General features: G+C 41.3%; 1 protein-coding gene across 2 annotated transcripts in view; it reads right to left on the reverse strand.

Annotated features, from left to right (window-relative positions):
* Positions 1–22,400, reverse strand: part of AP3D1 (adaptor related protein complex 3 subunit delta 1) — an 81,118-nt gene that overhangs the window by 16,269 nt on the left and 42,449 nt on the right. For both annotated transcript variants that reach the window (XM_073686394.1, XM_073686393.1), the window contains exons 8-19: positions 21,627–21,700; positions 21,409–21,458; positions 20,429–20,478; positions 8,204–8,252; positions 7,983–8,128; positions 7,728–7,876; positions 5,741–5,971; positions 4,842–5,073; positions 2,855–3,000; positions 2,477–2,618; positions 2,282–2,353; positions 428–503 (exon numbers count right to left, since the gene is read on the reverse strand). In XM_073686394.1, the coding sequence (XP_073542495.1) occupies positions 428–503; positions 2,282–2,353; positions 2,477–2,618; positions 2,855–3,000; positions 4,842–5,073; positions 5,741–5,971; positions 7,728–7,876; positions 7,983–8,128; positions 8,204–8,252; positions 20,429–20,478; positions 21,409–21,458; positions 21,627–21,700 (1,417 nt within the window). The remainder of the gene's footprint in view (positions 1–427; positions 504–2,281; positions 2,354–2,476; positions 2,619–2,854; positions 3,001–4,841; positions 5,074–5,740; positions 5,972–7,727; positions 7,877–7,982; positions 8,129–8,203; positions 8,253–20,428; positions 20,479–21,408; positions 21,459–21,626; positions 21,701–22,400) is intronic.

Raw genomic sequence — 22,400 nt, forward strand, 5'->3', positions numbered from 1 at the left:
AAGTCATCAGTGATAAAGTAGTGGCCAACCTCTGTAATATGGAAAAATTCAGCTATTTCAACTTTAATAGTCATACAGATGACAGTCCACACCATACCTCCATCACACTGCTAACTTATGGCAGTAGAGTGCTTGTTTGGGGAGGTCTACAGTGAAACCTCGAAATACAAAAAAACAATGCATTGAAGACGGGAGTGGTGGGCTCAGAGATGGCTAGGAGGTGTTATTTTGGAGACGTTTCTCTCCAAAAGCAGTTGTACTTGTTTCTAAAGATAATTATATAAAGCACTTCTTTCCACTTCCTTTAGGCCATAAAAGTGTTCCAGTGTGTGCTTAAAGAACAGAACGCCCCAACATGCACATTTGTACTACACATGTGGAAGGACATATTATGGGAAAAAAAAAAGAAGAGAAGTGGGTTTCATACCTGGAACTTTGAGAGGAACAGAAAGATCAATCTGCACTACAGGTATATGGTCGACCCCAGGTGAGTCCTGGTACAGCTGTGGAGAGAAAATGCACGTTCCAATGTATGGCAGGGCAATTGTCTGAAAAGTGAGGCGTGAGCATGTGGAGCCAGCTACATATGAATTACCGGCACAGCGCAGCATGGCTGAGACACCACCAGGCACCATGTACCCAAGTGCAAGCAGTGACGCTGACTGCTTTATAACGGAACAAAATGTTTTACCATGTTAAGTTCCTTGTACTGCACCACATAAAAGGGACTATTTAACCCCCCCCTTAAGGATGCATATAATTTTCATTTTTTCAGCCCCTTTATCAAAAGGCCATTTTTTTTTATATTTTTTTTTTTTTACTGACAAAGACATGAGCGCTTGTTTTTTGTAGTTTTGAAAGACACCATTTTACCATATAGTGTATGGGAAAAAAGAAAAATTAATTGCAAGTGCAGTGAAATTGTGAAAGAACAAAAAAACACTATTCTGACTTTGTTTTACTGCATGGTTAATGCGGTAAATATGACGTGGCAATGTGATTCCTCAGGCCAGTACAACTACAGAGATACCAAACTTACATTTTAGATATTTATTTTAAACATTTTTAGTGGCTTAAAACTTTTTTTTCTGCAAAAGTTCACTATTTCCCCTAACTTATTTGGATGTCAATTGAGCAGTGGAAGAGCTGGTCTTTTTTGCTTCGCGAGCTAACATTTTTATTGATACCATTTTGGGGTACATGCCACACCCATTACCGTACAGGTTCAATAATTTTATAATGTGAAAGATTAGACTTAAGGACTCAGCAATACAAATTAAGTACATTTTATTAATTTTCTTAAAATGTATTTCATTTTAACAATTTTCTTAATTTATTTAATTTTCAACTGGGGAAAAGAAAAGGTGATTAACATTTTTATGTTTGTTTTTTTTTTTTCTTTTTAATTTAAGAGGGAACCTTTTACCCGAGTCATGCTGCCCTAATGCGCTAGCATTTCAGACAGAATATACTTTGAAGATCCCGGTGGAGATCTTAGCTGGAGAGGAGACTTGCCCGGCGTCACCAGTATTGCAGTGTATAGTAAAAACCATTGCTTTTGGATGGACTTCACATGGGAACGGAAATGGCAACAATGGGGCATTGTGCAGACCCCTAGATACCAAGGTAACAACACATCATCGGCCTCTCATCGTGCCACATGAGAGGCCAATAGGTGCCCGAGCGAACATTAGTGTTGGATCACAGAACTCACATCCCACTGTCTGACCGACAGTGGCATTTAAAGGGATTGTCTGGTGAAAACAAGTTATTACCTATTCACAGAATAGGTAATAATGTGCTGATCTTTGGGGGTCCAACTTCTCGGGGTCCGCTCAGATTTTTACAGCAACCCCATAGAAAATGAATTGAGAGGAGGTTGAACAGGCACCCCAGTCTTAAGGGAATAAAAGTGTCTTTTCAGGGATATTAATCCCAATATTGTGGAAAGGTTATAAACTGCTTTCACTGGACAACCCCTTTAAAGGGTTAACCACAGCAATGAGCTCAGGCACCGATCACAGCCCTGCATGGAGTGGGCTTAGCTGCTGAGCCAAATCCACGCACTCTGACTTGCTCCATGAAGTATACATCCGTCATGGAGCCTTATGGTGTCAAGGACTTATTTAATTTACTTCATTCAAACACGGAATAATATATAAAACGAAGGCAATAGTATTTGTCTAACTAAAAAGTCGACTAATCTTTATGATTGAATTTAATCTGAGAAAAATTCACATACTTTTGAAAGAAATAGTTAAAACAAAGCCATAGTAGATACCTTCTGTGGTGATGGAGAACTTTTAATGTAGAATGGGTTATTGGCCTGTTCTTCTTTCCGTGCGGCCCGCCTCTGCAAAATAGAAACAGCAGCTAAGTAGAGTCTTTACTTAAATGCGGAGGTCATCGATACATCATGAAGCATGTCACTGGGCCCCTAGGGCTGTTTATAAGAGCATCCTTCCCAATTACTAACCCTGGCCAGCTCCTCTTCATCTATCTCTGGACGGGATGACTTCCCATGTGTCTGTTTTTCATCATGAAAGATAGCTTTAGGCTTTTCATCTTCTGATTCACTATCTGATGGCGGCTCATTGATCCATGCATCCAGGTCTAAACTGAAAAGAAATGATAGAAAGGGTATTATTAACCACTAAGTTGCCACAAACACCAATCGTGAAAAATCAGACTGGAGTGTTTATGACTTGAGGTCACTAATTGACAAGTGTGTTGATGTCACTGGGAGGATTCAGGGGAAACTATACACATGTGATCCTTTACAGCACTGGAGATCAGGGGAGGCAGCCGTAACATTATTAAAGAAGGACATCCCATACACATTTACACAACATACCCTTCTGGAATAGGGACTTTCTTCTGAGCTTTTGGAGCAACGGGGTTTAGTTCTCCAGCAAATAGGGCCATAACTTCCTCAGCTACGGGGACCTCCTTGGCTTGAAGCTTCTGTATATATTTTATAAGTTGCAATATACAAGAAGCCTGCAACACAAGTAATGGAAAGGAAAATAAAACAAACTTAAAAAAGGTACAAACTCACAGTAAGTAAAACATATGGCAATAGAAAGGTTATAGTAAAAGATGATGCACTTTAAGTTGTCCATACACTTTAAAGGTAATCTGTCAGTAGGATGAACCCTCTTAAGCTGTCTATATGTGCATGGAGGTCATAGGAAGCGGAATAACATGATACCTTGATATCAGTCATCTGATGTCTTATTCCAGAATAATCCACATTTTTCTTATATATGTAAATGAGGTGTTCAGGACTATGGGCCAGACACGGATATGTACGAGAATCTGTCTCCAGAGATATAGATATATATTATATATCTCAGTGTGAGACATATAATGGTCTCTGCTCTCCTGATCTCACTGCAGAGCGGTGTCTGATTATACCTGACACAGGATCCACGTTCCTCTCAGCTGACACAGGATCCACGTTCCTCTCAGCTGACACAGGATCCACGTTCCTCTCAGCTGACACAGGATCCACGTTCCTCTCAGCTGACACAGGATCCACGTTCCTCTCAGCTGACACAGGATCCACGTTCCTCTCAGCTGACACAGGATCCACGTTCCTCTCAGCTGACACAGGATCCACGTTCCTCTCAGCTGACACAGGATCCACGTTCCTCTCAGCTGACACAGGATCCACGTTCCTCTCAGCTGACACAGGATCCACGTTCCTCTCAGCTGACACAGGATCCACGTTCCTCTCAGCTGACACAGGATCCACGTTCCTCTCAGCTGACACAGGATCCACGTTCCTCAGCCTCAGCTTCCATCTTGCAGGCAGGCAGGGTTGTAATACAGCAAAGCTTTGAGAGCTCCAGCTGCTAACGTGTTTGTTATGAGACAAAGTTCAGTTCTGCTGTTCTGTGTTAGTTACATGTCTCACACGGATACCCCCTTTTATATAAAATAATCCCAATCTCTGGAGACAGATTCTCATGTAGATCAATGTCAGTCTTATAGCCTGGAACAGCTCATTTACATACAAGGAACGCAGATTTCTCTGGAATAAGACATCAGGTCGCAGATATCAAGGTATAATTTCATTCAGCTTCATATGATCTACGTGCCCATATAGACGGCTTAGGAGGGTTCATCCTACTGACAGATCCCCTTTAAGCAACTTGAGGGCTTCCATTACCAAAAATCACATCTTTAAAACTTTTGCATGAATAAAATTTCAGAATGCCATAAAAGAAAAGTTTCTCTTCCAGCAATATTGTAATTCTCCTAAATTTCATTCAAAATAGCATTGCTCAAGCATATTCGCTTAAAAAAAACAAAAAAAAAAAACACAAAACACACACAAAACACACACAAACACAAAACACACACAAACACAAAACACACACAAACACACTGCCTAGGCCTTTAAAAATAATTCACCATTTATGAAATGGTCAAAAAAGTGTTTTTGAGAATAATAAACAATGTGGCTGAATCAACAATACTGGCATGGAGGAAGTCGCACTACGCCAATCTCGCTGGAGTAGCAGGTGCCGAATTCATGAAGATGTACAAGGCACTTAATGAACTTGGTGCCTCTCCTTAGTGGTGTGCACCAGAAATGCTACACCAGTCAGTCATTTGACAGGCGGTGGTGGTCATGCCCCACCCCAGCTACACTCATTTTGGCAGAGCCGATTTAATATGGTGTAAAATGCAAAAAGTCACAACATTTTTGACCAAATACACATTGGACAAAAATATAGCAACTTTTCAAAGTTTTACGCCACCTTTGTAGCATAAAAGTTTTAAAGAATCAGCACCCATTTCTCTTTACACCTTTCCAATAAGTGGTTACTCACCCTCTCCTGAACTTCCAAGTCTGCGCTTTGTACAAATTGGGGGAGTCTGTCAATCATGAGCTGAGTAATCTCCTGTGCGGCTTCTTTATCTCCCTCCTGTTCTTTGCGCTGCAGCATACAAGAATATAACTTAACCACATTCTGGACATAAACTGCCTGAATATGCCCGGGAAGAGTAGTGACTTTCGGTCGTAACATAGCCTCCAATGTTTGCTGTGGTTCTGGGAGGTGCCTAAGAGAGGGAAAAAATAAAAGGTATAAAATTAGGGGTCATTTAAAATAGATTATGGCTACAGTGAAAAAAGAGCAAGTAAAACCATTTGTGAGACAATTTAGATTAAATATTAAAATTGTATTAAATCAAGCATGTATCACAATGGAAGTGATGATTTGATTCTACTCTAGAAATCACAGAAGATGAAGAGTATTTTCTTATAAAGAACAAAATTCTCTGCAGTTCGATGACAATAAGTGGTGACCAAATATTTTAAAAAATGACACTCCTGATTAGTGATACATTCCCAACTAGCAAATAACTGCACAATTATCGGTAACTAGCATTAAAGTTGTAATCAGATCCTCTAATGCTATGTAATAGAACTAGGATATACCATAACTGGATGATCAATGAGTATCTCACCTCTATGTTCCTGAAAACCAGCAATCCTAAGAAAGTCCCTATAGCAATACTCCTGGAAGCTGATGCTTTCAGCTACCGGCTGATGCTGGGAACAGCAAAACGGCTGCATTTAAGTGAATGGTCCCGCCTTTTCCACTTCCCTTTGAAATTGCCATTTGTTAATTGTTGACATATAAAGAATCCTGTTACCATGAATTATTCCCTACTGAAATAATAAAAGCACCATGAGGTCGTTTTCCAATCTAATAAAAATCCTTACTCTGAAAACTCGCCACAAATCCAGGCAGCAGCATAAAGAACTTCGCAGATCCCGTTGCGCTGCGTGTTGCTGGCCAGCAGGTGAGCATTGTCGAGTAGCGTGGCCATCTGTGAAACCGCAAACTGTCTAATAGCTTTGACTCGGATAGCTACGTCAAGCATTTGTGCGGCTATGAGGTGGCCATGGCGTGTCCCTTCTAGACGAGTAAGTTCTACCAGAATACTAATATACCTACAGGAACAAAGAATTAATGTTAGATACTGACAATAAGAATCAAACTTGCAATATACATAATTTAAAACAAGAAATCCAGCTAAAATGAACTACTGCTACAACATACAGCTAATCTTGAACACATGCTCGTAATGCTTCATAAAAAAAAAAAAAAAGTATAAATCACCATATAACACTTTAAAAGCTATGACCTATACAACGTATTCATTGTGTTGTTTCTATTTTTGCAGATTATACTAAACTATGTAGTACATTATAGTCTATGGAAGACGTTCAAAAGTTACAACCTGACTTGTCAGCTCATCTAGCCAAATCAGCTCTCACACTTTGCACTGAAGAGGGGCAGTACTCCGAAACACTGTCTGCAAATTGAGATTCTGGTTTGGCTTTTATCCCAAGTCATGAGGCAAGGCTCATTAAAGGGTCGATATTGACTTTTAGGATTGCGGCTCCCAATAGGTGGCACTGGAGTTCTAATTCTCCTGCTCTCTGAAGACGCAATTTGCATATTTAACCTGACTGGACAAACAGTGTTTAGGCATCCTCTTGGCAGATGAGGTTCAATGTGGATAAATGTAATTCTATGCACCTCGGCATCATATGTTCTAGGGGGAGTAAAACTAGGAGAGTCACTTATTGAGAAGAATCTGGGTGCACTTGTAGATCACAGACTAAATAGCAGAATGCAATGTCAATCAACGACTTCCAAGGCTAGCAAGATCTTGTCATGTATTAAAAGGAACAGAGTCGCAGGAGAGGGACCTAATTCTACCACTTTATAATGGTATTAGTACAGCCTCATCTGGAATATGCAATTTGATTCTGAGCACTAGTTCATAGAAATAAGCTCTTGAATTATAAAAGGTACAAAGATGAGCCACAAAACTGATAATACAAGTGAATTGATCAAGGCTGTGCATGTCTATTCGGAACGTGGTTGGAAGTATGCATACTTGTGGTCACATAACCGTCCGGAGATGGCACTGCCACCCAAGAATCCTTTAAGAGCGTGCTATGCAAGGACTCCATAAGGCAGAGTGACCGCACCATCTAAGCACTTTTTTTTTTTTTTGTTTACTCCCACTGATTGACTACATCCCGATCACCGTGGCTGAGGATATAGCACCAGGATGCAGGGCATAAGCAGTCACACACCTCAACTGGCACAACTAAATCAAGTACAGCATCTTGGAGTGAGCCTTAACTTATAAGGGATCCTACTTGAAAAAACATATTAGGTAAGCGCTGTCTTCATTATTGATTTGTAGAAAATTCAAAAGTAAACTAACAATTTCACCTCTAGGATGAGTAAATATGAAAATAACTAATATAGCTCTCCTTTCAAACTACTGCAGCAAATAAAGAAATGTTAACATATCTGTAACTAAACTAGATATTTTAACATTTATCCATTGACATTTTGGGAGGAAGTAGGATTGCTATCTTATGCATTTACTCTCACAATCAACCAATGCTTTAAAAATATATTCGAGTTATGGTCACAAGTGATGTCCTACTGTGTGTCAGGCGCTCTACATTCACTATAAAGGCTAGGTTTGCAAGGCAACTTGTGGCCACGTAACATTATGATCAAAATTAAGTAGATCAAGTTTAAGTAGTTCAATAATTGAGATGTAATAGTGCGATACTGCACTTACAAGTCACCATTGAGCCCTAGAAATGAGTGAGTACTTATGTACATTTAGATCACTTCATGAAAACAAGACATGAAACCATGCGGTTAAGTACTAACCACTCAAAGTTGGTAATATACTGATAGTTGGACTGGCTACATATATCAATAATTTTGGTCAGTAATTCATCCCTGTAGGCCGTTCCTTCAGCTTTGTCAACATGAATCATAAGCTTCTTAACAATCTCCATCAAATTCTTCTTAGAAACCTGTATGGATACAAAAAAAAAAAAAAAACAGTGGAAACAAACCATTTATTAGCAGAAACTAATCGACTAGTTTGTGAAGAACAGAATGTTAAGCTTTTCTTCTTACCATTCCATAGAGAAGATCCAGGGCTCGTAATCTAATGGACTCATCTTTGTCATCCAGACACTGGAGGATGAGATCTTTGTGGGACTGTACAGACTTTGGGTGAGTTTTCAAGATCTTAGACATAGCAAGCAAGCCTAGGTACTTAACTGCCAAAAGAAGCACACTGTCAGCAACAACATGGAGGAGACGTGAGGATAGATCACCTGAAACATTTCACTTACGATTCTGGTCTGAATCTTCAATAAGAATCCGCAGCTTCTGAACACACAGCTACAAAAAAATATAAAAGTTAGTACTAAAATAAAAACCTGCACAAATCAGAAAACACTTTCACAAAGAACAATACCCAAAGTGCCCAATAATTTACCTGCATATTCCTGCAAAAGAATGGTTTGTGTTGCTGCTTTATAGGTCACATCAGGTATCTATAGAAGCTTTCAGTTCCAACAGGGACTCTACCCTTATTGCTATGGTATATTGTCTTCTTGATTGTTTGATACAGTTTTTCCTTTTTTTGTTTTATTATATTTTTTAAATGAGTTTTGTATTTTTAGGGGTTTGGAGAGAGCACTTCTTTTTAGAATATAAGTGTTGGAGACCCTCAGTTTTGCACGCTGTTTTTTATTCATGTTAGAGGAGGATTTATTTATCTATCTTAACTCCATTTTGCTTATTCTACGCGCATCTGATCTTCTTCTGTGTAGTTGAGACCAAGTATGTGTGAGTGTTTTGAGATCAGATGTCTCAGGAATTTTCTTTGTCTAAGAGAATATAGAGTAACACATCGTAAAGTGAAAGGTACACCGAAATTCTCCAGCTGGGTGTAGACAGTTTTAACTTTAGCCAATGAGATGTATGTATGCTAATGCCAGCACATATGTAGAGATAGGCTGAGACCATTATATTGCTACAATGTATGCCCAAGAAAGGTCTATATAAACAATAACCGATTATGTCATAAAGAGATCGGCCTTGATGCTTAGTTTATCAGTGTGGCTCTTCCGTCCATGTATTTGGATTTTACAATGTAATTTGGAGCAGGCACGTCTCAGAACGTCCCACATTAAACGGCGAAGACCATATCATGTAAATTTAAACCTCAAAATGTTATAAACAGAAATTAGCATCTTTTTTTCCCATTCCTTCCAACAACAATTAATAAATATTATCAGTACTGATAAGTTCCCCAAATGGTGCAATTGACAAAGACAACTCACCCCATAAAAAATGAACAGCCATACCATACAGACAGATTAAGTTTCATGGGTACAAAAAGTTAAGTAAAAATACATTGTCCTTAATGAGAACCTGTCAGCACAAGAGAGGAGCAGATAAGGCAAATTTCAAATTTACATGTTCGTACAGTTTTTCCCTAGAAAGTCAAGAGAATTTATTCTCTGTGAATTTAATGTCCCTTGTTATGCTGGGGTCTCTTCAAACCACAAAGCATAATAATAGTAAATATATAGAAAAATAAAAATAAATTCCTTATACTCACCCCACCAGTCACCCATCCAGTCCTCGTGGTGTCTTCGGATCGCAGGCAACAACGTGGGAATCCCCGGGACTCACTCACTAGGCCTGGGAGGATACTACGCAAGCGCCCGCAAAGGTCACAGCACATGCCATGACGTCAAACCTAGCAAGTGAAGCGGGATGGCAATCTGAGGACCAGGCGGGGTGGCGTTGAGAAGCGGATGCCTTTTTACAGTTCAAAAAAATGGCAGTCGCCATCTTGCTGGATCCGCGTGGAAGCAAATTACAAAAATATAATTTAACTCCACTCAAATTTATTCACTCATCTCAAGTCAGCATGATTTTGTAACCTACAGCAATGTCGGTGCTATTTTTAAAACACCATTAATTCTTGGGCTGCTGTACATGTGAAAAGGGTTACATACATATTACATGCATAAAATACAATAGACATACTAACAGAATGGTACAGAGGGGGAGAGGACAGGCTTACAATCTACAAAGTAATGGATAAGGGGACAACAGGTCGGAGGGGTTGCAGCAGAGTAGAGGGTTAAACCGAGGCAGCGCACTTGTGAGAAAGGGGAAAGCATGATGTCATTTATAGTGCTAGATAGTGTAGGGTGGTTGAGTGAGATGGAGGAAAGATGAGGAGTTCAGTTTTCTACACATCGAGTTTTAGAAAGTGTGATGAGAAGTAGGAGAATATTGCTGATATCATCAGCATATAAATGGTAAAGACAGCCATGGGACTTTATGAATTGTCCCAGGCCAAGTAATAGATGGAAAAAAGTGGTGGTTCCAGGACAGAGCCTTGTAGTACACCTACAGAGAGAAGGCAAGTTGAGGAGATAGCCTTAGTGTCTCCCATTCTAAGTGCCCACGATGCAGAAATGCTGCAGATTTTTTCTGCATGTCCCTGGCAGGAAAAACACATGCGGATTTTACATGCATTTTTCCTGCCAGGTAGAAGCGTTTGTCAAGCGTCTTTGCATGCATTTCCGCATGCCGGTTGTCAAGCGATTTTAGCATCACTTGGAAAAGTGCTTGACAACTTGGTCACACTATATAAATCCATGCAACCGGCATGGATTTATATAGTGTGACCAAGTTAATAGTTTTAAAAAAGAATAAAGATGGTTAAAAAAAAAAAAAAAAACACATTGTACTCACCTTCCGATGTCCCCCGGTCTTCTATATGATGCGTCCTGGCTCCCCGGCGGCTCGCGATGGTCTAAAAGGACCTTCCATGACGTCATTTAGTCATGTGACAGGTCATGCGACCGCTGGTCGTGTGAGCTGTCACATGACTAAATGACGTCATGGAATGTCCTTTTAGACCATCGCGAGCCGCCGGGGAGCCAGGACGCATCATATAGAAGACTGGGGGACATCGGAAGGTAAGTATAATGTACATTTTTTATTTCAAATTCTTTTTTTAACAGGTACTATGGTACCTGGGTCTGGAGGAGAGTCTCCTCTTCTCCAAACCTGGGTACCATCCACACATTGAATCGCTTAATATCCGTGTATGCACATGTACTCATGCGGATATTAAGTGATTCAATTTACCGTATATTCCGGCGTATAAGACGACCTGGTGTATAAGACGACCCCCCTACTTTCCTGTTAAAATATAGAGTTTAGGATATATTCACCGTATAAGACTACCCCTTTTCCAACGCATACCAAACACCGGTAAAAATTAAAAAAAAAACAGATTTGAATTTAACATGGTCCTTTTTTAATTTAAATTCTTATGACATGCAGGTATATAGCAGGAAAACTGTCACTCATAAACATATTAAAATAGGGGGGACCCCACGTCATTTTTTGGGGGGGTCCCCCATTCTAATAGCTAGTAAAGGCTAGGTATTCAGCTGGGGGCTGATATTAGTAGCCTGGGAAGCTCCGTGGGTATTACCCCCTTCCCAGACTTCAAACATCTGCCCCAGCCGTCTGCTTAACTTCCGCTAGAGACTATAATGATGGTGGATCCCACGCCAATTTTCTTTTTAAAAAATCCTTTATTTTAACACTAAATGACAATTGAGGGGTTAATAAAGATGCAGTCCCTAAATTATTATTAATTTTGTAATTAATTTTTCCCAAAAATGTTGACGTGGGCTTCGCCATATTTTTGTGTCCAGCCAGGTACAGCAGGCAGGAACGGGCTGCCCCCAACCACCAGCTGCCTATTTGTACCTGGCCGGACACAATATAGGGAAGCCCTTTTTTTTTAATTATTTCATGAAATAATTAAAAAAAAAAAGACGTAGGGCTTCGCCCTATTTTTGTGTCCAGCCAGGTACAACTAGGCAGCTGGGGGCTGGAATCTGCAGCGCAGGGAGACCCAAGCTTTCTGGGCCCCCCCCCCCGCTGTAAATTGCAGTCCGCAGCCACCCCGGAAAATGGCGCGTTCATAGAAGCGCCATCTTCTGGCGCTGTACCCAACTCATCCAGGGCCCTGGTGCGGTGGCTCACTGGGTAATAAAGGGGTTAGGGCCAGCTTGGCATTATCAGCTGGCCCTAAGCCCGAAATTCATGGGGTCACGCCAATATTAGACATGACCACCATGAATTTCTAGTAAAGTAATTAAAAAAAACACAACACCCAGAATAAAGTCCTTTAATTGAAATAAAGACACAATTTTTTAATGTTCTAAATTAAACCATACTTACCATCACGCCCATTCCAGCTGAAGCCAACGATCTCCTGCAATAAAAGTAAAATAATAAAGCAACCTCATCCTTACCTTTCCATGGTTCCCAGGACCGGTCCAGCTCTGCTACATTCACATGACAGGCTGCACCGCAGCAGAACGCTGCCGTTCAGCTTGCCATGCGGCAGACACTGAGAAGCGTAGGCATGCTTGTGCTCCTCAGTGTCTGACTGTGACGGCATCCAGATGAGCCGAGATCATGTCCAATGAACTCGGCTCACCTCATGCACGTCACTGACAGCGTGGGAAAATTCTCCTGCTCCCCGCATGCGCAGTAGAAGTTTCCCACGCTGTCAGTGACGGACGTCCAGGAGGTGAGCTGAGTTCATTGTCGGCTCATCTGGATGCCGTCACAGCCAGACACTGCAGAGCGCAAGCATGCCTGCGCTTCTCAGTGTCTGCGGGATGACAGGCTGGATGGCGGCGTTCTACTGCGGTCCAGCCTGTCATCTCGATGTAGCAGAGCTGAAGCTGTCGTGGGAACCATGGAAAGGTAAGGATGATGTTGGTTTATTATTTTTCTTTTATTGCAGGAGATCGTTGGCTTCAACTGGAATGGGCGTGATGGTAAGTATGGTTTAATTTAGAACAATAAAGAATTGTGTCTTTATTTCAATTAAAGGACTTTATTCTGGGTGTTTGTGTTTTTTTTAACTTTTACTATGGGGTTAGTAATGGGGGTGTCTTATAGACGCCTCTCCATTACTAACCTGGGCTTGATGTCAGCTGGCATTATAAGCTGACATCAACCCCAACCCTATTACCCCCTGCCACCGCACCAGGGCAGCGTGGAAGAGCGAGGCTAAGTGCCAGAATTGGCGCATCCTATGGATGCGCCATTTCTGGGGCGGCTGACGGCTGGTGTTTCTAGCCTGGGAGGGGGCCAATATTCATGGCTCCCTTCCTGGGCTATTAATATCAGCCCCCAGCTGTCTGCCTAGCCTTTGCTAGCTATTAAATTAGGGGGGACCCCACGTCATTTTTTTGGGGGGGTCCCCCATTTTAATAGCTAGTAAAGGCTAAGTATTCAGCTGGGGGCTGATATTAGTAGCCTGGGAAGCTCCGTGGGTATTACCCCCTTCCCAGGCTTCAAACATCTGCCCCAGCTGTCTGCTTAACCTCCGCTAGAGCCTAAAATTAAGGGGAACCCCACGCCAATTTTTTTTTAAATAAATCCTTTATTTTAACACTAGATGACAAGTACAGTAACCAACACTATCACTGTACTTCATATATATGTGACTGACATGTTTCTATCTATCTAATCTATGTGTGAAGCTCTATTCTGTCTGTTATAAATTGTCGGGTACCGCTGCTGAATTGCCGGCCGGCTTTTTTAAAGAGACGGTGCATGAAAACACTATTATTTGTTTTAATAAATCCTTTACACTAAATGACAAGTACAGTAAGCAATACTGTCACTGTACTTCATATATATGTGACTGACATGTTTCTATCTATCTAATCTATGTGTGAAGCTCTATTCTTTCTATTCTAAATTGTCGGGTGCCGGCTTATGCCGCTGCTGAATTGCCGGCTTTTCATATATTGTCACAGAAGCGATGCGAACTTCCCTGCTCCGGACACAGCGCAGCGCTTCTGTGACAAGTGAAAGCTGTCGGCACAGAAGTCCTGCGCTGTGTCCGGAGCTGGGAATACGCAGCGATGTGTCAGTTTCAGCACAGAAGCGCTGACTGTCTGGACCTACCGCCGCCGTATTTTAACTCCCTCCACCTTATATTAACTCCGACATGGCAGGGATACGGCCACGGCAGCTTATTAACACCCCCAGAGTATCCCCGCATGTCAATTTCTGAAAGTTCAAAAGCATTACCGGCGTATAAGACGACCCCAGACTAGACAGAAGATTTTTCAGTCTTCAAAAGTCGTCTTATACGCCGGAATATACGGTAAGTCAATTGCGGCAATTACGCTGCGTGTCCGCAAAACTAACGGACATGATGCGTATTTTTCCGCAATGATAATCCGCAGCGGAAATTTCCGCAGCATGTGCACAGCACATGCGGATCATCATTGGGGACAATGGGGCACGTATTACCAAGCGTTTAAGCGTTTTCGCTGCGGAAATTCAGCGGCTAAAACTCTTGAAAAATGCATAGCGGGCACGCAGCCTAAATGTTTGGTTAGTGCGGTATGAGGATATCGAGGAAAGGGCAAGGTCTTTGATGCCAAGGGAAGAGAGGATCTGTATTAGGAAGGAGTGGTCAACTCTGTCGAAAGCAGAGGACAGGTCTAAAAGGAGGAATATAGAGAATTGTCTGTTAGCTTTGGTGGTTGCTAAGTTAGTAATTTTAGTAAGGACAGTTTCAGCAGAGTGATGGAGACGGAGGCCGGATTGTAGGGTGTCGAAGAGCGAGTTGGATGAGAAGTGGGAGAAAAAGCAATATGGACGTGCTGTTTGAGGAATTTTGAGACAAACAAGAATAGTGATATGGGGCAATAGCTGGAGGTAGAGGCTGGGTCTAGGGATGGCTTCTGCAGGATAAGAGCGATTGTTGAGCATGTGAAAACAAAGAAAGACACCTTCATGATAGGTTGAAGTGATGGGTTAGGGCTGGGATAAGCAGGATGGTCTGGTTGGAGAGGAGGTAGGATGGGATAGGGACAAGTGAATAAGTGGTGAGGTGACTTGGAGAGATGAAGAACAAGCTTTTCTTCTGTGATTGTGTGAAAGAACATTATGGGTGATGGCATAGGTCTTTGATATGGAGGGGTTGGGGTGGTTTTACACCTCTTTTCCCGAAGTTGTTGACCTTATTTTTGATGTATGAGGCCAAGTCTTCTGCAGAAATGTGGGAGGTAAGAGTGGCCACCAGTGGATGGAGGAAAGAATTAAAAGTGTTTTGGTTTTATGAGATTGAGAAGATATGAGAGTTGTGAAGTAGTCCTGTTTAACTCATTGAAATTGGCCCTGACCTATGCTAAAGTATTCATAAGAGTGGGTTTTCTTCCAGAGCCACTCCGCTCTACAACCCTGAACACTTTGCGCAGCTTTCCTGTGAGGCTAGTATGACAGGGTTGTCTATTGTTTCGTAGCCTTCTTCCACTAATGAGGCAACCAAGTCAATAGCTGTTGTGAGTGTGGCGTTGTAGAAAACAGTGGTTGTGCCTGTGTCGGAGTGAAGATATGGTGGACAGTAGTTGAAGAGAGACAGTGTGAGAGTACCTAGGTGTGAGAGGTTTCTGTGGAGGGGTATAGGGGGTGCCAACTCCTGGACTCAGGGGGCATGGTAAGAGGAAAGGGATGAGAATGTAAGTAGATGGTGGTCCGACAGGCAGAGAGGTGAGGTTGGTTATAAGGTTAGACCCCATTTCGAACACCCTTTTACTGAGGATTTATGAAATTGATGTAAAGCAAGTAAAAAAAAAAAAAAATTGTTTGCTCTTATAAAGCAAAGGAAAGTTTGTGATAGTAGAGCCCAGAATTAAAGGAAAGCCATTTGATTTTCAGGCTACAATTGAATAAACTCAGGGTCAATCATCAAGGGGAATAATGAGAATTTTAAGGGAACCTGTCAGCTTGAAGTACACTATCTACCTGCAGGTATGGTGGTATTCTGCAGGTAAATAGTGTTTTAAATAGTGTTTTAAATATATTCAGTTGTCTAATTGGAAGAGCAGGTGCATGGAGAGAATTAAGTTATATTCTTCCTGCAGCGGCTCACTTCCAGCCATCACGGAAGAGCAGGTGGTAGTGATCAATCAGCGTTCACTACACCTCAAGTACATTGTATTCATGCCTACCAAGCTTTGACACCCTACTCTGCAAACACACAAAGCTGCAAAGTAAGAATACTTTCAAAAATCTAAGCACCAGGCGTTTATGTTTAGCAAGTAACAAAATGCAGAGTAAATGAACAAAAGAGAAATTAAATCAAACGTATATTTAGCATGACCACCATTTGCCTTCAAAACAGCATCAATTCATCTAGGTACACTGTCACAAAGTTTTTGAAGGAACTCGGCAGGAAGATTGTTCTAAACATCTTGAGAGAGCTAACCACAGATCTTCTGTGGATGTAGGCTTGAACAGATCCTTCTGTCTCTTCCTGTTCTTCTACACAAACTCAACGATGTTGATAAGAGCAGGGCTCTGTGTGGGCCATCTTTCTAATTCCAGGATTCCTTATTGTTCTTTATGCTGTAGATGATTCTTAATGATATTGGTTGTATGTTTGTCATCACACAGAATAAATTCTGAGCTACTAAGACGCCTCCCTGGTGGTTATGCATGATGGATATCATATGCCTGTGTTTCTCAGCATTAATAGCACCATTAATCCGGACCAAATTCCCAACTTCATTGGCTGAAATGGAGCCCCAAACATGCAGGAAACCTCTACAATGTTTCACTATTGCCTGCAGACTCTCACTATTATACCACTCTCCAGCACTTTGACTCAAAAAATTACATTGTTAGAGATAAATATTTCAGATTTTCACTACAGTCCAGAGCACCTGCTGCCATTTTTCTGCACCCCAGTCCCAATTTTTCCATGCATAGCACTTGGCCTTGACTTCATATCAATGATATCGTTTTTGGCAGCAATTCTCCTATAAAGACCACTACTGACAAAACCTCTCTGAATAGTAGATGGGTGTATCTGGGTCTGACTGGTTGCTGCAATTTCTGAGCTGATGGCACTGAGAGACATCTTCTGATTTCAAGTGGAAGTATGGTATGTATTTCATCTGTTGCACCAAGTTTACTTGGTCTACGTTCCTCAAAGACTGCCCATTTCTTTGTACTTGAATAGAACATCATGAATCCCAAATCTGCCTTGAATATAAATATAAAATTTTTTGGTATTTATTCAATATCTATATAATCCCCACACATGAATAATGCTCCCCCTGATAGAATTCCCCACAGATGGATGTATAGATGTATGTATGTCCCCCTTTTTCAACTATCTTGTGTCTTGTTGTGCTCAATTTTCCCATGGTCTACAACATGTTACATGTCTTCCACAACCTCACCTTTTCAGAATTTTCAGCACCCAGTGTGAAGCCTCCTACACAGGCTTTTGTTTAGTCTAATAACTGTTTCAATCTAAATATGAAAATGACAATCACCTTTATATGGTAATTGCTCTTGCACTTGACTATAATCCTACAAAATCCCTGACTTTGTGCAATTTTACATAGAAGGAATTGATGCTGTTTTGAAGGCAGAGGGTGGTCATATTATGTATTGATTGATTGGAGTACGATTTCTATTTCGTTCATTCACGTTGCTTTTTGCTAATTGATAAAAATAAACTATCGACACTTCTTTTGAAAGCATTCTTACTTTGTAGCATTTTTCCAAACCTGCCTAAAGATTTTGCACAGTACATATATATTTGTGATGTATATGTTAAATTAGAAGAACATAATTGTATCTTTTTTATATGTAAACAAAAATATATAATATGCAAACTACACTACTCAAAAAAATAAAGGGAACACTTAAACAACACAATGTAACTCCCAAGCCAATCACACTTCTGTGAAATCAAACTGTCCAGTTATGAAGTAACAGTGATTGTGAATCAATTTATCCTGCTGTTGTGCAAAAGGAACAGACAACTGGTAGAAATGATAGGCAATTAGCAAGATACCATCTATAAAGGAGTGGTTCTACAGGTGGTGACCACAGACCATTTCTCTGTTCTCATCCTTTTTGGCTGTTTTGGTCACTTTTTCATTTTGCCATTGCTCTCACCCCTAGAGGTACAGTAGCATGAGGCGGTGTCTACAGTACAACCCACAGAAGTTGCTCAGGTAGTACAGTTCATCCAGAATGGCACATCAGTGCGAGCTGTGGCAAGAGGGGTAGCTGTGTGTGTCAGCACAATGTCCAGAGCATGGAGCAGATACCAGGAGATGTAGAGGGAGCCATATGAGGGCAACAACCCAGCAGCAGGACCGTTTCTTCCTCCTTTGTGCAAGGAGGAACAGGAGGAGCACTGCCAGAGCCCTGCAAAATGACCTCCAGAAGGCCACAAATGTGCATGTGTCTGCACAAAGTGTTAGAAGCCGATTCCATGGGGGTGGTATGAGGGCCCGAGGTCCACAGATGGGGGTTGTGCTCACAGCCCAACACGGTGCAGGACGCTTGGCATTTGCCACAGAACACCAGGATTGGCAAAGTCACCACTGGCGCCCTGTGCTCTTCACAGATGAAAGCAGGTTCACACTGAGCACATGTGACAGACGTGACAGAGTCTGGAGACGCCGTGGAGAGCGATCTGCTGCTTGCAACATCCTTCAGCATGACCGGTTTGGCAGTGGGTCAGTAATGGTGTGGGGTGGTATTTCTTTGCAGAGCCGCACAGCCCTCCATGTGCTCGCCAGAGGTAGCCTGACTGCCATTAGGTACAGAGATGAGATCCTCAGACCCCCTGTGAGGCCATATGCTGGTGCGGTTGGCCCTGGGTTCCGCCTAATGCAGAACAATGCCAGACCTCATGTGGCTGGAGTGTGTCCGCAGTTCCTGTAAGATGAAGGCTTTGAAACTATGGACTGGCCCGCCCGTTCCCCAGAACTGAATCCGATTGAGCACATCTGGGACATCATGTCTCGCGCCATCCACCAACGTCACGTTGCACCACAGACTGTCCAGGAGTTGGCGGATGCTTTAATCCAGGTCTGGGAGGGGATCCCACAGGACACCATCCGCAACCTCATCAGGAGCATGCCCAGGCATTGTAGGGAGGTCATACAGGCACGTGGAAGCCACACACAATACTGAACCTCATTTTGACTTGTTTTAAGGACATTACATCAAAGTTGGATCAGCCTGTAGTGTTTTTCCACTTTAATTTTTGGGGTGACTGCAAATCCAGGCCTCCATTGGTCAATAAATTTGATTTCCATTGATGATTTTTGTGTGATTTTGTTGTCAGCACATTCAACTTTGTACAGAACAAAGTATTCAATGAGAATATTTCATTCATTCAGATCTAGGATGTGTTACTTGAGTGTTCCCTTTATTTTTTTGAGCAGTGTATATGTTCCCTAGCCATAAACCCATTTGCCTACTCCTTACCAAAATTAACGCCCATTATTACTAACTCAATTGATGCAGAAAGCTAACCCTAAAACATAATTATCAATATACTTTGATTATTAGCCTAGTTAAAAAGTTAAAGTAAGGGAAAAAAATGGTAGGGAGGACGGGAGTTTGGGGAACTTGGAGGATTATATGGGCTCTGATCAGGTGCTTAAAGGGCTAAATTAGTTTTTGTAACCAAAATGGAAATCAAGCATCATGCCAGTGACAGGAGTGAGGAGATCAAAGGCAGGAATTGCCATTTCTCCTGTCATTATGATGCTATTGACGGACCAATCAGTGATTGGCGAATGGGACAGCTGCGATTGGTCCCATCACCGATAGGTCATAATAAAAATGCACATAATGGTGCGGAAACCAGCACTCGATCATGACGTACATTTCCGTCGTAGGTGGTTAAGGAGTTAATAAAAACAGAGGCCTCTAAGCATCTGCAATACAAAGCTTTGCACTTTCTCTTCATGTGCAGAAAGCGGTGTTCCTAATGGGTGTTCTGCTGTATAGCTGGAGATGCCAGGGGTGCTAAACCTCAGGAAAGGTGGCTTACTCCTGGTCTTTCCAGATGCAGAGCAGCTGCTGTGATCTGGAGATCGCCTGGCAGTACTAGGTGAAGATCATCTCTGGGAACATAGTGGAGTTTCTGACTGCAAGTCATAGGACCCATTCTATTGAAAGGCTAGGGGTATGTGCACACGTTAAATATTTGCAGAAGATATTTCTGCATTAAAAACGTCTTTTGGCAAGAAAAACACTGCATAAAAGGTGAGCGCTTTTGATACTTTCTCATTCATTTGAATGGGTGAAAAATGCTGCAAAAACGCTGTAAGAATTGACATGCTGCAGATATGACACCACTTCAACTCTGCAAGGAAGAAATTAGCAAGCAGTGGATGAGATTCCAGAAATCTCATTCTCTTTGCTGGGACAGTAAAACCCTGTGTCAAAAAACGCAACGTGTGAAAAAACCCAACAGTATTCTGACTGTGACAAGACGGTGGTCATTTTATTGTACGATAGAGATTTGCTCCTTAGACAAAACAAGTTTGATATTTTAATTAAAGCCATTTAGGAATTTATTTATAGTCACATTTCTCTGTATTTCCAAACAACCCGAGAGTATGTGCACAATCTAAGCCACTTTATACGTAGAAAAGAGATTATTAACCTACCTGAATGCTAGCACTGTGGTTGGGCATCCCCGATGACAGCGATATCAAAACTGTGAAACAAGAATTACCCTTTATCAAGTGGTGCCGTCAAATAAAGTGATTTTAGATAAGTTCCTAATACATTTCACCCTAATGCAATATTTCTCAGACCTACAGTGGTAAAAGACAACAAAACTCTGACTAGAAAGAATTACATCAACTTTGAAAACCTTTTCTAATAAGTAATTAAGATAGGTTCAATCCTCAAGTCAGCAAAAATTAAGGTTTCCAACACTGCTCCACACCTCTATAGAGTGTTCAGAAATAAACAGGATCCCATAGATCTGTGATATTTGTCAATTGGGAAAAACCCTTTAAAAAAAAGTCATTGTGATCAGAACTACTATTTTACACTTATGGGCATCTAAAGCAAAAGTAGCATATAACAAATGGCAGAGCTTTCGAGAGAGACAGCACAGTGTCATTATGGCTTAAAGAGAAACTTAATTAATGAATAGTACACAAAAATAAGCAACTTTGTAAAATATCTTGGATAAAGCGGCTTCTTTCTTCTCCTGGATTAATAACAAGAGTAAAAGCAGTGTTCAGTGAAGACAGGTTCTCACATTACTGAGATAGGAGAGGACAGTTGGTGCTCATAAAGTTCTATGAAAAGGGGAGAGAGGAGCTTGAGGCAGACACAGACATTGTGCTGCAAGTTACACAGAACTTTATAAGCACCGTCATCTTTTCTACCAGTAATGGGAACATCTGTACATATTGAAGACAGATTTTACCCATGAATTGAGAATTTTGAGAATGAATGATTAGTTCAGGAGGAACAAGAAGCAAATTTCTCTGACAAGATTATGAAGTTTCTTACTTTCATACTGATTGATGAAAAAAAAAATGTATAAGTTTACTTATTATAAGATATGCTTTCAGAATTTAAAATACCTTAAAAATGTTACTTTGGTAAGGTTTCCAATTCTTTTACTTACCCGCTATTACAGTATTCACACATTCGTAAAGGAGCGACATTGCAGATGTACTGTACAGAAGGAAAAGAACCAGTTACAAGAAGTGTGATAACACATAAGGAGCAAGAAACTGGAGGAAAGGGGAGTATAAATCAGAAGCACAGAAGTAATGAAAACCATTCTCTAACACAGATCAAGTGGCGGAGAGAATTACAGACAAAGGAGCACAGAATTCTTACCTGTGAATAAGGTTGGTCAGAGGCTCAATCAATTTTTTTCCCAACCTTGGTTCCAATGGAGTAAGGGCCCCAAACTACAGAAAAGAAAAGCAAAGGAGACAAGTCAATCTATGGAAGAACAATCCATACAAATACAGAAGTATAAAGGGTCATAGTTCATTTAATAAAGAAATGGCAATTAAGTGTCAACAGCCAAGGCATCATACACATTGCTGCAAAAGTAACAGCGAAAACTTGCTCTTTAAAAAGGATGTCCACTTTAAGCGTTGCAGATGTGATTTTTTGTGTCACTCACCGATGTGTACAGGCTCTCCTCTCCTCTTGTACTGGCTAGTGGACCTTTCTCGTTTTTTTTATTGGAGGAGACAATGGACAGGTCAGAGTGCACATGTAACCTGACCTGTCCATTGTCTCCTCCAATAAAAAAAAAACGCTTTTCCACATGCAGTTTTATTTATTTATTTTTTTCCAACTGAACAGGCCTGATCACATACGCCTCCATCAGCAGCCATTATGAGAACTGGAGAGTGGTGCAGTCTGTGATGAAGGCCGCACTAAAAAAGCACAGGAGGAGAAGCTGTAATAAGTATTTTTAAATGCCACATAATCAAGTCCCCAACATTTCTCACACAAAAAAAGTGGACAATCCCTTGAAGGGGTTTCTGAGCCAGGAATGGCAGTGATGTATGTGATATGAAGCAATCTAGTGGGTGCGGTCTCGCTCCATACACTTGTATTAAGGCCCACCAGATGGGTTCTGCCCGGGAGTACGTA

The sequence above is a fragment of the Phyllobates terribilis genome, unplaced genomic scaffold (assembly GCF_046119375.1).
Source record: "Phyllobates terribilis strain yellow unplaced genomic scaffold, ASM4611937v1 Scaffold_1__5_contigs__length_1240528914, whole genome shotgun sequence".
NCBI classification, from domain to species: Eukaryota; Metazoa; Chordata; class Amphibia; order Anura; family Dendrobatidae; genus Phyllobates; species Phyllobates terribilis.